Below are 14,810 nucleotides of genomic sequence, written 5' to 3' on the forward strand. Positions count from 1 at the left end.
ATGACTTGAAAAAATATTTAGTTTATTCATTTTAGGGCTGGATATTAGCAGACATTTTATGATTCAATTTTAATTCACATTCTTTCGATTCAATTTCCAATTTGATTTTACATGTATTATTTTAATGTAAATCAGGTGTAATACATGTAACATTTTCTAAAACTTTCTCTCTATAGTTAATTTTTCTAAGTAACGAGTTTAGTTAGCTTCGTTTGATCTGAGGCGCCACATTAAAGAGTGATAAAATGGTATTAAAATGGACTGAATTTGAAATCGGAGACTGTTTCTTATCATAAGTAGCAAGCCTCAAAACCTCACTTATCAACTATTTATGTGTAAAATGTTGTATTTATTGATACAGACTACAGTCTGACAATAATGTACTGTATATAAAGCATCTATCTATCTATCTAATATATATATATATTTATATATATACACACATACTAATTATGTTGTCTGGAATGTTTTCAGTCAACATGTTAAGAAAGAAGAGAATAAAACCTGAGCAGGATGCAAAAGAACACATATTGTCGGGCAAAGACAAAGCCTTCATTGAGGGACGACAAATCAACACATTCAAAGGTAAATTGTGCACCACAAGGCAATTTGACTATGTTCAGACTGCAGGCAAATCAAATCATAAAGTAGGCATGCACTTGTAAGAATGAAAAGTAGGCCTATTGCTGGCAGTCTGGACATGATCTTTCAAATTCACACATTTTACCCTTGGGTAAGCCGCTAATTTTTTCATAAAGGTTAAGAGATGGAAAAAAAAAAACTTTAAACAATTTTTTTATTATTATTATTTTAAAATAAATACTTAACTATGTATACAGAGAATAATGTAAACATTATTCTCTGTATACATAGTTAAGTATTTATTTTTATTTTATTTGTTGTACCTAATTTGGTTACAACCAAATTCAACTAGTAGACTATATCACAGTGAAAACCAATGCTTGATTTTTTTTATTTTTTTATTTTTTATTTTATTTTTTCTTGCACCTCATATTACATTTATACATTACACAGTTTTACAGGATTTAACTCTTTAAAAGGATAGGTTGGTTAGCTGTGTAACATATAGGTGCACTTGGATTCATGTTTTATTTGTATTATTATATATTATTTTGCTCTTTTAGGGAGAGGTGTGTTTGCACTTGAGCACATTGAACCATCCACCTTTGTTGTTGAATACCGTGGGATTCTCTCTCAAAGTAAACATGTTAAAGATGTTCAAGGCAACTACTTGTTTGACTTCACATGGAATGGAACCAGTTATTGGTAAGCTGGCTGTTTCTTTTTTGGTTTATTTATTTATTTTTGGTTCATATTCAGAGCAAACTAGTTGCATGTCATTCTAATAAAAACAGTTATGATTATGATGATGATTATTATTATTACAATATAGGGCTGCACGATTTGGGGGAAATGTCATATTGCGATTGAGGTCAATATTGCAATTGGAATATGCAATTGCGATATAATAAACAAATGGTTTCATGAGTCTACTTGCTTGGATCTAAAGCAAAATGCACACACAGATTAGTGATAATTCTGAAATGTGTATTTCTCAACTCAAACTAGCAACAACAACTAAATGATTGATAACATCGAAGCCATTGATGTCTGGATATAAATTAATCCACCCCCATTAAAAACATTAATTATAGCCATCCAACATTACAGTGATTCCATCATTACAATTGAAAGCTATAATAAAAAATAAAAAAAACATTTATTAGACTTCATTAAATATAACAGCTTTTAATTTAAGTGAACTTCAAATAATCCTCACATAAACCCATAATAAATGTCATATTTACCTGTGCCCTCCCTTTCTTTCAGGTATACAGAAATTTAATAAAGTTATCAAACATAATAAATAGACTAATCCTTATTAAAGCTACATAAGTTCTTTAGTCAAGAGCAGTGAGTAATTTTCTCTGTCCCCTTTGTTCTTTGATTTACTTTACTGACAGAAAGCTTTGGCTGCTGGCCCTTTAAGAGCAGCCGCTGCTGACAGAGACGCGGATCTCACATGCGCCTCATTCTCTCACAACTCTATACGTCCATCATAAGACTGCTCTTATGTTATGAAGATACTCGACAAACGACATTTTGGCATAATTGTGTGTTATTGTTCGTTCAAGCGCGAAAGAGAACTGTATTTCTGGCGCATGTCTTTCTATGAGTCACAGTCGGACATTCAGCGAATCAGCGCGCTCTCTTTTGACTTGTCTCGCATTAATGGTTTTAAGCAATCGCATGAGAGCATTATCATGTAACACTAGCCAAAGGATGACAAAAAATAACAGATGCTGCGTTAATTGCGTACCAGCCCATTGTTTATTTTACACAAAATCGCAGCATTTTGCGTCATATAATCGCACAGGCTTGACATCGCGATTACGATTGCGATAAGATTAATCGTGCAGCACTATTACAATAGCAGATTTGCTATGGTTCTCATAACATGAGGAACTTATTAGTTAGTAGTGATAATCAATAACATGGTTATTTTTCAACTGGGGTATTATTTTTTTACCTTAAGTGGATCATCTGACCTATTAAATTCTTAGGAAGTCAAGTTAACTTTAACAATGTGTATTTGAATATAGGTTAAATAGGCCAAGGTTAGCCTAACCCAAATGTTCAGTTAGAACCGTATGTTTCAGTGTGTGTCTATGTTTTAAGTTTCTTACTGCACTATTTTTATCACAGCATAGATGCAACAAAAGAGTACGGTGGACATTCACTTGGACGACTGGTGAATGATCCAAATTGCAAAGTCAAGACAGTCATTGTTGACGGAAGGCCACACCTGTGTCTGTTTAGTATAAGACATATCTTTCCAGATGAGGAGGTCACATACAACTATGGGGATTCCTCTTGGCCTTGGCGTTTAAGGGTGAGTCTCTTAAATAATTTATCACTGAAAGTCAACCATGTTCTGTATTTCATGAATGTTAGTTTTTTATATGATGCAGATTATTTTTTTTAAATTCTGCATGTCTGCTTTGTGCACGACGGAGCAATGAAAGGGACACTAGATATTTAGACTTTGGTTGATACTAGAATTAGTTGCGGTGACCAATTGGCAAACATCCTTGCCTCAGTGTTGTACCTGTCTTTCTCATAATTACAGGAATTGTGTGACGAGACATCAGTGGCTGTGACTGAATGCAGTGTGAATCCTTCCTCATCAGTGAAACAGAAAGTAAGTGAGCGCATGTTCCTTCATTGTTTTCTTCTCTTTGACACAGGCAATGTTAAGTGTAGGATGGTTGGGCACCATACTAGACTGGTTGACGTGGACTGTCGTCTTAAAGACCCTGTTGTGACGTCTCAAATTCGAGTAAAATGTACCTTGCTCGGTTCATTCATTTTCATAACTCGTGCGTTGGGGGATGGGCATGACACTGACCTGAAATGTAAGGACAGTTCTCCACTACGAGGACCGTCATGTCAGGGATAGGGTTTGAGGAAAAGATGTTGCTTTGGGTATGTGTCGGCTGCTTCTTTATTGTGGATAAGCTGTAGACCCAATATGCACACTTTTCAATCTGGATATGCTTTGTGACTTTCAGTCACAGAGATGTAAACTGTTAAGGCCCATTCACACTAACCATAACTGTGTTAGGGTCCAACCAGCAGACGGTAACGTTCTGTTTATTGTGATCGCATCTTTGACTGCCGCTTATATATTGAAGCATGTTATAGCAGAATTGATTCCGATTGGCTGTCAATTAAGCAATGTATCGCAATACAAAAATGCAACAATATATATTGTGGATAGTGACAATATGTATTGTGTATAGGACACCCAAAAATAAAAGTTACTGTTTGAGGGGAAACAATCAAGTTTACAGAGTTTTAGTGTCAATACTACATTAAACTACTATATATATATAATGCAGTGGGGGAATATTTGTGGGTCCTGATAATGCTAAATGTCTTTTGTTACCAGTGAAAAGTGGCCTTCATTAATTTAAATATATCTAGTTGGTGACAGAGTGCAAGCATATTTGTCTAAAACAAATCCATCCATCCATCTTCTTTTGCTTATCCGGGGCCGGGTCGCGGGGGCAGCAGTCTAAGCAGAGATGCCCAGACTTCCCTCTCCCTAGCCACTTCCTCTAGCTCTTCCGGGGGGACACCGAGGCGTTCCCAGGCCAGCCGGGAGACAGTCTCTCCAGCGTGTCCTAGGTCTTCCCCGGGGTCTCCTCCCGGTGGGACGCGCCCGGAACACCTTCCCGGGAAGGCGTCCAGGAGCCATCCGGAACAGACACTCCACCCATTTGCATTAACCCTTTGAGCCCGACGGCATCGTCCACGACGCCACACGACTCCTCCGATAAATATTTATATTATTTGATTGATTTTCTTACCGTTTTTTGCAGCAGAAAGCTAACGAGCTAGCCGTCACGGGGGTGTCTTTGGTGTCTTTCTAGCCTTTACAGAAGTTTTTCTATCCAGCCTGGAACTTATGCGTCCTTTTAGAGTGTTTCAGCAATAAATCCAAACACTTATATCCAAGTTTTATCCACTTGATGTCCATAATTTATACATTTTCTGTCATTTTTGCCGCTAGCTCGATGCTAGCTGCCATTTTGGATATCACGTGATTCTTTGCGTGAGGTTGTTGACCAATGACAGGCTGATCCGTCGTCCACGTTGGTGTGCGTCATTACGCATGAACCAAGGCTGATATTGTGGAGAGAGAGAGAGAGAGAGAGAGAGAGAGAGAGAGAGAGAGACGCACGGCACAGTGGTTTCGAGGGGAGAGAGAGACGCACAGAGAGACGCGAGTTTTGAAGAATACACGGAGAATAATGGATCGTCAGAGATTGAGAAACATGGATCTAAATCAAGCGCTGGCCTTTTTTGATGCCATGGAGGATGATGGATTTTCTGGAGAAGAGAGCTATTTGACTGATGAGGAACTCGATTACCAGGATGGTCTAGACACTGCTGAAGAGTAAGTTCCATTTATTTATTTACTGTAAAAGTATATAAAAAAAACGAATATTATAAAATATAAATTTTCTAAATATGTAATAATAAGTTCTGTAAAAGTAGTATTTCGTTTTCTATGTTTGTTACAGAGTAGTAAGAGTTGTGGATTACACTTTGTCTCTCAGCCATTGTTTGTATCTCTAGGTAAACTCAGACAAACAAAGGATAGTGGGGGGTTGGTCACACCTTTTAGCTGTGGAGAGAATGTCTCAAGGATGTTGTAGTGGGGGGTTGGTCACACCTTTTGGCTGGGGAGAGAGTGCTCATATTATAGCTGTGGTGGGTTGGGGGGTACAGTAGCAATCTCAGCCATTGTTATCTTATGTGAGAAATCAAATACAAAAACACTAATTGATCTGATATGTATGATCTAATATTTTGCTTTATTTGTTTTACAGTCATGATAATGAAGACACCAGCCCACCCACCCGAGCCAGACAGGAAAGCTCCCATTCTTCCGCTGAGGAGGGTCCTCCCACTTCTGCTGCAGCATCCCAGCCTTCCACTTCTGCTGCAGCATCCCAGCCTTCCACTTCTGCTGCAGCATCCCAGCCTTCCACTTCTGCTGCAGCATCCCAGCCTTCCACTTCTGCTGCAGCATCCCAGCCTTCCACTTCTGCTGCAGCATCGCAGCCTTCCACTTCTGCTGCAGCATCCCAGCCTTCCACTTCTGCTGCAGCATCCCAGCCTTCCACTTCTGCTGCAGCATCCCAGCCTTCCACTTCTGCTGCAGCATCCCAGCCTTCCACTTCTGCTGCAGCATCCCAGCCTTCCACTTCTGCTGCAGCATCCCAGCCTTCCACTTCTGCTGCAGCATCGCAGCCTTCCACTTCTGCTGCAGCATCCCAGCCTTCCACTTCTGCTGCAGCATCCCAGCCTTCCACTTCTGCTGCAGCATCCCAGCCTCCCACTTCTGCTGCAGCATCCCAGCCTTCCACTTCTGCTGCAGCATCCCAGCCTTCCACTTCTGCTGCAGCATCCCAGCCTTCCACTTCTGCTGCAGCATCCCAGCCTTCCACTTCTGCTGCAGCATCCCAGCCTTCCACTTCTGCTGCAGCATCCCAGCCTTCCACTTCTGCTCCAGCATCCCAGCCTTCCACTTCTGCTGCAGCATCCCAGCCTTCCACTTCTGCTGCAGCATCCCAGCCTTCCACTTCTGCTGCAGCATCCCAGCCTTCCACTTCTGCTGCAGCATCCCAGCCTTCCACTTCTGCTGCAGCATCCCAGCCTTCCACTTCTGCTGCAGCATCCCAGCCTCCCACTTCTGCTGCAGCATCGCAGCCTTCCACTTCTGCTGGAGCATCCCAGCCTTCCACTTCTGCTGCAGCATCCCAGCCTTCCACTTCTGCTGCAGCATCCCAGCCTTCCACTTCTGCTGCAGCATCCCAGCCTTCCACTTCTGCTGCAGCATCCCAGCCTTCCACTTCTGCTGCAGCATCCCAGCCTTCCACTTCTGCTGCAGCATCCCAGCCTTCCACTTCTGCTGCAGCATCCCAGCCTTCCACTTCTGCTGCAGCATCCCAGCCTTCCACTTCTGCTGCAGCATCCCAGCCTTCCACTTCTGCTGCAGCATCCCAGCCTCCCACTTCTGCTGCAGCATCGCAGCCTTCCACTTCTGCTGCAGCATCCCAGCCTTCCACTTCTGCTGCAGCATCCCAGCCTCCCACTTCTGCTGCAGCATCCCAGCCTCCCACTTCTGCTGCAGCATCCCAGCCTTCCACTTCTGCTGCAGCATCCCAGCCTTCCACTTCTGCTGCAGCATCCCAGCCTTCCACTTCTGCTGCAGCATCCCAGCCTTCCACTTCTGCTGCAGCATCCCAGCCTTCCACTTCTGCTGCAGCATCCCAGCCTTCCACTTCTGCTGCAGCATCCCAGCCTTCCACTTCTGCTGCAGCATCCCAGCCTTCCACTTCTGCTGCAGCATCCCAGCCTTCCACTTCTGCTGCAGCATCCCAGCCTTCCACTTCTGCTGCAGCATCGCAGCCTTCCACTTCTGCTGCAGCATCGCAGCCTTCCACTTCTGCTGCAGCATCGCAGCCTTCCACTTCTGCTGCAGCATCGCAGCCTTCCACTTCTGCTGCAGCATCCCAGCCTTCCACTTCTGCTGCAGCATCGCAGCCTTCCACTTCTGCTGCAGCATCGCAGCCTTCCACTTCTGCTGCAGCATCCCAGCCTTCCACTTCTGCTGCAGCATCCCAGCCTTCCACTTCTGCTGCAGCATCGCAGCCTCCCACTTCTGCTGCAGCATCCCAGCCTCACACTTCTGCTGCAGCATCCCAGCCTTCCACTTCTGCTGCAGCATCCCAGCCTCCCACTTCTGCTGCAGCATCCCAGCAGCTGCCAGGAATAGGCTAGAGGATGGATACCCGACCCAAGCCCGACGGGACCCGCCGGTACCCGACGGGCTGGGCCGGGTTCGGACAGATATTTAGAAATGATGTTCGGGTTCGGGTCGGGCTCGGTCACATCAGCGCGAAGGCATTGAACATTTTAAATTTAAAACAGGTTATTATGTAGGTAGCCAATGTGCCTGATGCTTTCACTTGATGCAAACGTTCGTTTTTGTGATTAAAAAATATGTAAAATATTACCATAACATCTGTCTTCCTGTGTGCGGAAATTTGTTTATGTAGCCGTGGCCCGTGACAACGAAACACGTGCATGTACGCCTGTGTTACGTGCGCTTGTTGCTCCGCGCGCTGAAACGCTCATCTATTGACATTTCTGAATCTCTTCCTTTCAGTTGCTTAATAAAAGCGGGCTTTCCACACAAACAAACGTACATGTGTCATTAGTATGAGAATAAAAAAAAACGGGATTTTAACTTTCGGTCTCGGGTCGGGCTCGAACATAAATATCTGTATGCCTGTCGGGCTCGGGTCGGGTTCGGTTTACTGCTCTGTCGGACGCGGGCCGGGCTCGGACAGAAAAATTCGGCCCGATCCGCACTCTAGAATAGGCCATGAACGGCTGCAGTCACGGTCTAGAGGGAGAGCGCGGTCAAGGTCAAGATCCAGATCCAGATCCGGCAGCTTGAGGGGTCGACAGAGTCCTGAATCCACAAGGTCGAGATCTAGATCACCTCAGCCAGCAGCCCCAACTCCATCATGGAACAGTAAGAGTCAGCCAGACATCCCTCCAGTGCCCAAAAGGTTCGTCCCAACAATAAAGCCAGGACATCATCCATATACACACCATTGGACCTTTTCAAACTTTTTGTCAGTGACAGTGCAGCAACCACTTTGTGTAATAACACATACACAGACGCTGCAAAAAAAACATTGCCACTGGCAAAAAATATTCCTGGAAAAAATTAACTGTTGAAGAATTTTTCCAATATTTAGGACTGACTTTCTTTTTTGCACTGGTGAGACTGACAAATATCCGGGACTACTGGAGGACAAACACCATTTTCAGCCAACAGTTTCCCCACTCAGTGATGGCACGTGACAGGTAGCAGGTAATTTCCTGGAACATCCACATGAGCAACCCTGATGAAGATGTCCACAACGACCGGAAGAGAGGGACACCAGCTTATGACCGGCTGTTTCGTCTGAAGCCCCTTTTAGATGACATCAAACATGCATGCAGAGCATTTTATCGCCCACGGCAGAACCTTTCAGTGGACGAGAGGATGGTGCCAACAAAGGCTCACACTGGCATGACGCAATATATGAAGGCGAAGCCAACTAAGTGGGGCTTCAAACTTTTTGTGCTGGCAGACAGCAGCATTGGGTACACTTTAGACTTTGCTGTATACACGGGGAAGTCTGTGTTTGCTTCTGGTGTAGGACTGGCATACGACTCGGTTATGTCCCTCATGAGCAAATCATTCCTAGGGAGTGGCTACAATGTGTATGTAGACAACTTCTACACAAGTCCAAAGCTATTCATGGATCTCTACAGCATGAACTTTGGAGCATGTGGCACCTACAGGGACAACAGAGACGAGGATGCCCCCGCACAACCACAAATGCCATGAACAAAAAGGATCCTAGGGGCACCATCAGGTGGATCCGTGACGGCCCTCTGGTTTTCGTTTAGTGGATGGACACTCGGGAAGTCTCTGTCTGCTCCACAATTCACCCGGCCTTCTCTGGCAACACAGTTCAGAGGAGGGTAAGAACTCAGGATGGAGGCTGGAACACCAAATCCATTCCATGCCCAACCCCTGTCACTGAATACAACAAGAATATGGGAGGTGTTGATCTTTCTGATCAACTCATCCAATACTACTCCGTTCACCAAAAAACATTTCAGTGTAAAGTGGTCCTTTTCGTGTTACACAGGACCAGAGACTAGTTTTCCCTGTGTGCTTATCTGCTGATATTTCACATGGTCCGAAACTGTTTAGATTGTAGGGCTGGAATACATTTTAATTGTTGCTTTTTACCCCTCAGGAAAAAGCCAAATGAATCAGGATGAAACTGAGAACACCAGAGGTATTTAAACATTTGGGTATATTAAAGTTATTCCATGTATATACATATAGGTGTATAGGTATACATATGTATGTTTGTTTGTTTGTTTGTTTTACAGAGACCAAATTGAGGAGAATAGTGAAAAGGCCATGGAGCCCAAATGAAGTGAATGCTGTCATGAAACATTTCAGAGTCCATATTTCAAAGGGACACCTTGCAACAAAGGCAGAGTGTGAGCAGTGCAAGACTGCAGAGGACCCTGTTCTGAGAGAAAGAACGGCCCAAAATATAAGGGATTTCGTGAGGAACTGAGGTTTGATGTTGAAAAAGAAATCATCTTAGAGTTCTTCGAGAGATCAGTGTTGCCTTCCATTAAAGGTTGTATCAGTGATTTCAGGCCCAAAAATAGGCCCAAATATAAATGATCACATTCATCTAATTTTTCCTAACGATCCGCTAGCTGCCCGCCCCATAAGTATGCCGTCCAAAAACCGCGTCTCTGTAGGCAGCCTAGGCTCTCAGATCTGCACACAAAAGGTGGGGGTGTTGTGGTTTGAGATTTTGCGGTGATTGGTTGGAACTGTCGGTGATTGGTTGGAACACTGTTTATTTTGGTTTTGGTGGTTGGTGAAACCCATTGTTTTTGTGTGCAGATCTCAGAGCCTAGGCTGCCTACAGAGACGCGGTTTTTGGACGGCATGCTTATGGGGCGGGCAGCTAGCGGATTGTTAGGAAAGATTAGATGAATGTGATCATTTATGTTTGGGCCTGAAATCGCTGATACAACCTTTAATGTCTGTGGGTTTTGTTCTCTAAAGTGTTTTTGGGCCAGAAGAGTGTTCAAGACATCCTTTTATTTACTTTTATTAAAACACTGTTTTGAAAGAAATTTACAAATACATGCATTTACTGGAAGGCAATTTAATTTGGTTTTATTTCCAGTGTGTTGCTGTGGTCATTTTGAGGCACACTCCCTCATGCACTTTAGTCCCATAATGGTTAGAGATGTACCGATTACAATTTTGTATTGTAATCCAATTCCGATTTTTTCCGAGGTTGACCCGCCGATACCGATTTTAGCCGATTCCGATTTCATTTTTTCTAACCACTGAACAGCACACACATTTATTTTCTATATGTTTTTTTTTTTATACAAAACACCATATACTTCTACCCAAACTGAATAATAAAAACAAGTTTAAATGGGTGAATTTTCTATAAATATTTTTGAGTCATTTCATTTTCTTTTCTGACATAGCCTATTCCAGTTCTTGTTAAAACACACTAGACATGCAAATTCAGTGCATTTTTGGCACTTTTTGTGTGAAATCATATTTATTTTGCACATCAAAAAAAGTGTGCTTTCACTTTAATTGAGTGTGAGCAACGCAGCAAAAATAGACTGCGCTTCACTGCTGCTCACGCGACGCTCCTGCTTGTCCTGCTCCCGGTGTGATGCACTCATTGATTAACATGCACGCCGAAAAAAATACGCGCCTCTCACGCTTGCGGTGTGAAACTGACGTAATTCATGAGGTTTTCTACATGTGCGTTCCGTGTGCACGTGTGATGCTGATGTTGCGCGATGTTAATCATGCGGTGCCAGAGTGCGTTTGACCGGTATATGTCAGACTGACTGGCCGATCGCCGGTCATGGCCGATCACGTGAAAATCGGCCAATTCCGGTCCCAAGCCGATCAATCGGTGCATCTCTAATAATGGCCTTATTAGACCTCAGTTGTTGAGCCTTTTTTTTACCATTTGCAAAATAAAAATTGCCCTTTCAATTTAATTTTGTTCGTTTTTATTGGCTGTCTAGTTGCATTTCTTCATCTAATTGTCCTTTAACTAGTCTTCTATGAAGTGTAAAACTTGCTGATCTTTAATCCTTTTCTCCAACCAGGTTCATTTTGCACCACGTGTATATGTTGGTTGATATAGCAACAGCACATTGTAGCACTATTTCCTTAGGTGTGCGTATTACTTTTACAGGTTTAGTGGCAGCAAAAAGATGCACAATCATTTGTGAATTCACTCTTTAACGTAGAATAGTTGATTTGGTTTAGTATGGTTAACTCTAATACAGGTACTCCTGCTATGTGTGGAGTTAATTGTGATGTCCATTTAAACCCAGTTTGTCCTCATAATCAAGGGTTAGTCAGGTGTTTGTGTGTGTTTGAGAGTGTGTGAGTGAGGTCCAGTTAAACCCAAAATGTCCTCATAATCAAGGGTTAGTCGGGTGTTTGAGAGTGTGTGTGTGTGTGAGAGAGAGGTCCAGTTAAATCCAAAATGTCCTCATAATCAAGGGTTAGTTAGGTGTTCGTGTGTGAGAGGTCCAGTTAAACCCAAAATGTCCTCATAATCAAGGGTTAGTCAGGTGTTTGAGTGTGTGTGTGAGAGGTCCAGTTAAACCTAAAATGTCCTCATAATCAAGGGTTAGTCAGGTGTTTGAGAGTGTGTGTGTGTGAGAGGTCCAGTTAAACCCAAAATGTCCTCATAATCAAGGGTTAGTCAGGTGTTTGAGAGTGTGTGTGTGAGAGGTCCAGTTAAACCCAAAATGTCCTCATAATCAAGGGTTAAGTCAGGTGTTTGAGAGTGTGTGTGTGAGAGGTCCAGTTAAACCCAAAATGTCCTCATAATCAAGGGTTAGTCAGGTGTTTGAGAGTGTGTGTGTGAGCGGTCCAGTTAAACCCAAAATGTCCTCATAATCAAGGGTTAGTCAGGTGTTTGTGTGTGTTTGAGAGTGTGTGTGTGAGAGGTCCAGTTAAACCCAAAATGTCCTCATAATCAAGGGTTAGTCAGGTGTTTGTGTGTGTTTGAGAGTGTGTGTGTGAGAGGTCCAGTTAAACCCAAAATGTCCTCATAATCAAGGGTTAGTCAGGTGTTTGTGTGTGTTTGAGAGTGTGTGTGTGAGAGGTCCAGTTAAACCCAAAATGTCCTCATAATCAAGGGTTAGTCAGGTGTTTGTGTGTGTGTTTGAGAGTGTGTGTGTGAGAGGTCCAGTTAAACCCAAAATGTCCTCATAATCAAGGGTTAGTCAGGTGTTTGAGTGTGTGTGTGAGTGAGGTCCAGTTAAACCCAAAATGTCCTCATAATCAAGGGTTAGTCAGGTGTTTGAGAGTGTGTGTGTGAGAGGTCCAGTTAAACCCAAAATGTCCTCATAATCAAGGGTTAGTTAGGGTTGTGTGTGTATGCATGATTCATATGGTTACAGATGTACAGTTAAACCCAAATGGTCAGCAATGTTCATTTAGATACTAATACCAAGTCTTGAACAATCTTCTCTTTTCACATTAACAAAACCCAAACCCAATCAACTGGAAATATTTAGCTTTATTCAAAACTATCTTTAGACAAAACTTCTTAAAATCTAATGAATAAATTAAGACTGACATTCAAGGTTCAAATATGAAAAATACTTGTGGGTGAATGCATTTGTCAGTGATGGTTAAATAGTGTAAACTCCTTTTGGTTTTTTATTTTCTTAATTTTTAAAGCTAAAATATTTCCGTATTTCACTTTCCCTCTTCTCTCTTTGCTCTTCACTCACTTCACACCTGTTAAATCTCACATTACAAACTCAGGTTAGTTTTCTGAAATCTCTCTTAAAGTTTAAGCCAGTGTGAACAATTTGATGATAATTTCTTGTTTTGTTTTTCTATATGCTGGTATTGAAACAAACTTAAGTGATGTGGCACTCTCATGGGTAAAGTTAGTCCAGGTTATACCAGGTTAGTCCTCATAATTAATGGTCAGATGTGTGTGTGTATGTGAGTGATGTCCAGATAAACCAGGGTAGTCCTCATAAATCATAATTGAATCAGGAAACGCCCACTCCTGCCCTGTCCTTACAGTGCTTTAGTTTGTCAGGTCTTCATATTACCAGACTGTTTCATTAGAATTAAATTCTGAGCAGTCAGATTTTTACCCCATGCCATAAGGAGCAGTTTAATATTTTTTATTAATCTCTATGACAAAGGGAAAGGTGGGTCCCCATAAACCAGGATGGATCTTTTTAGGGGGAAAAGTCCTTATAAAGCACCCGTACCAGTATGTGTGTGTGTGTGTGTGTGTGTGTGTGTGTGTGTGTGTGTGTGTGTGTGTGTGTGTGTGTGTGTGTGTGTGTGTGTGTGTGTGTGTGTGTGTGGAGAAGACACCCTCTGGTGTTCAGATGGATATGTGACACACACTCACAGCTTTGCCAAATCGAGTGCGGTTTCATTGCGATTAATCGTTTGTAAAGAACCCAGCGTTAGGGGAACAGTGGATGCGGTTTGTTTTTCCGGGGCAGCAGCGGAGTTGTGCAAGTGTGTTTGTTTGTTTGTTCCCGGCATTTCAGTGACAAAACTTTTTATTAACAAGGTCCAGTTCGACGCTGGATTTGCAGATCGTTTGAAACTAAAATATGGAGCGGTCCCAGCGCTAAAATGAGTGAGTGAGTAAGAGTGAGTGAGAGAGAGAGAGAGAGTGTGTGTGTTACCCCTTTTCCACCAAGGCAGTTTGAGTGCTGGTTCAGAGCCTATAGTTTCAAATCAGTTACTTGTCTTTCGACACCCAAATCACCAGCTCTGAACCAGGAAAAGTGGTACTTAAGTAGCACCAAAACTATGGAAGGCGAATGGGGCCAAAAGTCTTTAAAAGAAACGTGTGAATTTTGACCGCGTCAACACGCACCGTAGCCATTGAAAATGTTGTATTCGATGGTACGTTGGTATATATGTATACAAACATCAGACGTCATGTTTATTCATGAGGGATAATGCATTGGTATGTTGTGAGTGATGTCAGTCTTATGTCATGATTTCATGCCATTTTAAGTTGTTTGTTTAACGTTCTTTCTCAAGGTAGAAAAGTCAACAGCTTAGAGCGGCTCTTTTATTTTAGCAAACTGCCAAAAAAACCTGCACAAACAAAGATTAAACATTATTATATGCACAAACATTATTTTTCAGAACAGCACAAACAAACTATAGGGTCATAGCAGAACCCATGTCTCCATTTGTGTTTAAAATAGCAACGGTCTTTAGACTTTAAAAAACATTTATACTATTACTGCAAAAATCCTACATATTGCACCTTTAATCCTTTAGAACCTGAAGCTAAAATGGGTGTTTTTCACATATTTTGATTTTTTGACTGTAAAATTCTAAAACAATGTGCTATCTTCATGTGCAAGGTGTCATCTTTTTCAGAAAAAGACTAGCTTTCAACAAATTACAGTTATTGACCATTATTGTGTGCGGTGAGTTTGTAAATAGAATTTAAAAAGACAAAAATTTAAAAAACGAGAATACATTTTTCGATTTTTATTTAGAAAAAAATAAATAAATCACGAACGAAAGAAACTTACACTTTAAAGTTGAAAAA

At 42.2% G+C, this 14,810-nt stretch overlaps 1 protein-coding gene across 2 annotated transcripts; it reads left to right on the forward strand.

The window, feature by feature from the left end:
* The first annotated feature begins 478 nt into the window (after positions 1-478).
* LOC306988651 (histone-lysine N-methyltransferase set-1-like) lies at positions 479-9,743 on the forward strand. Of its 2 annotated transcripts, XM_079593748.1 has the most exons (6): positions 479-585; positions 1,146-1,287; positions 2,728-2,914; positions 3,152-3,223; positions 9,423-9,464; positions 9,562-9,743. In XM_079593748.1, the coding sequence occupies exons 1-5, from the start codon at positions 480-482 to the stop codon at positions 9,435-9,437; spliced, it is 522 nt and encodes a 173-aa protein (XP_079449874.1). In that variant the 5' UTR covers position 479; the 3' UTR covers positions 9,438-9,464; positions 9,562-9,743. The 2 variants fall into 2 exon arrangements, with proteins under 2 accessions (XP_079449874.1, XP_079449873.1); XM_079593747.1 differs by lacking the exons at positions 9,423-9,464; positions 9,562-9,743 and having other exon boundaries at positions 3,152-4,151.
* Positions 9,744-14,810: the final 5,067 nt, after the last annotated feature.

The sequence above is a fragment of the Phoxinus phoxinus genome (assembly GCF_949152265.1).
Source record: "Phoxinus phoxinus genome assembly, chromosome: 20".
NCBI lineage: Eukaryota > Metazoa > Chordata > Actinopteri > Cypriniformes > Leuciscidae > Phoxinus > Phoxinus phoxinus.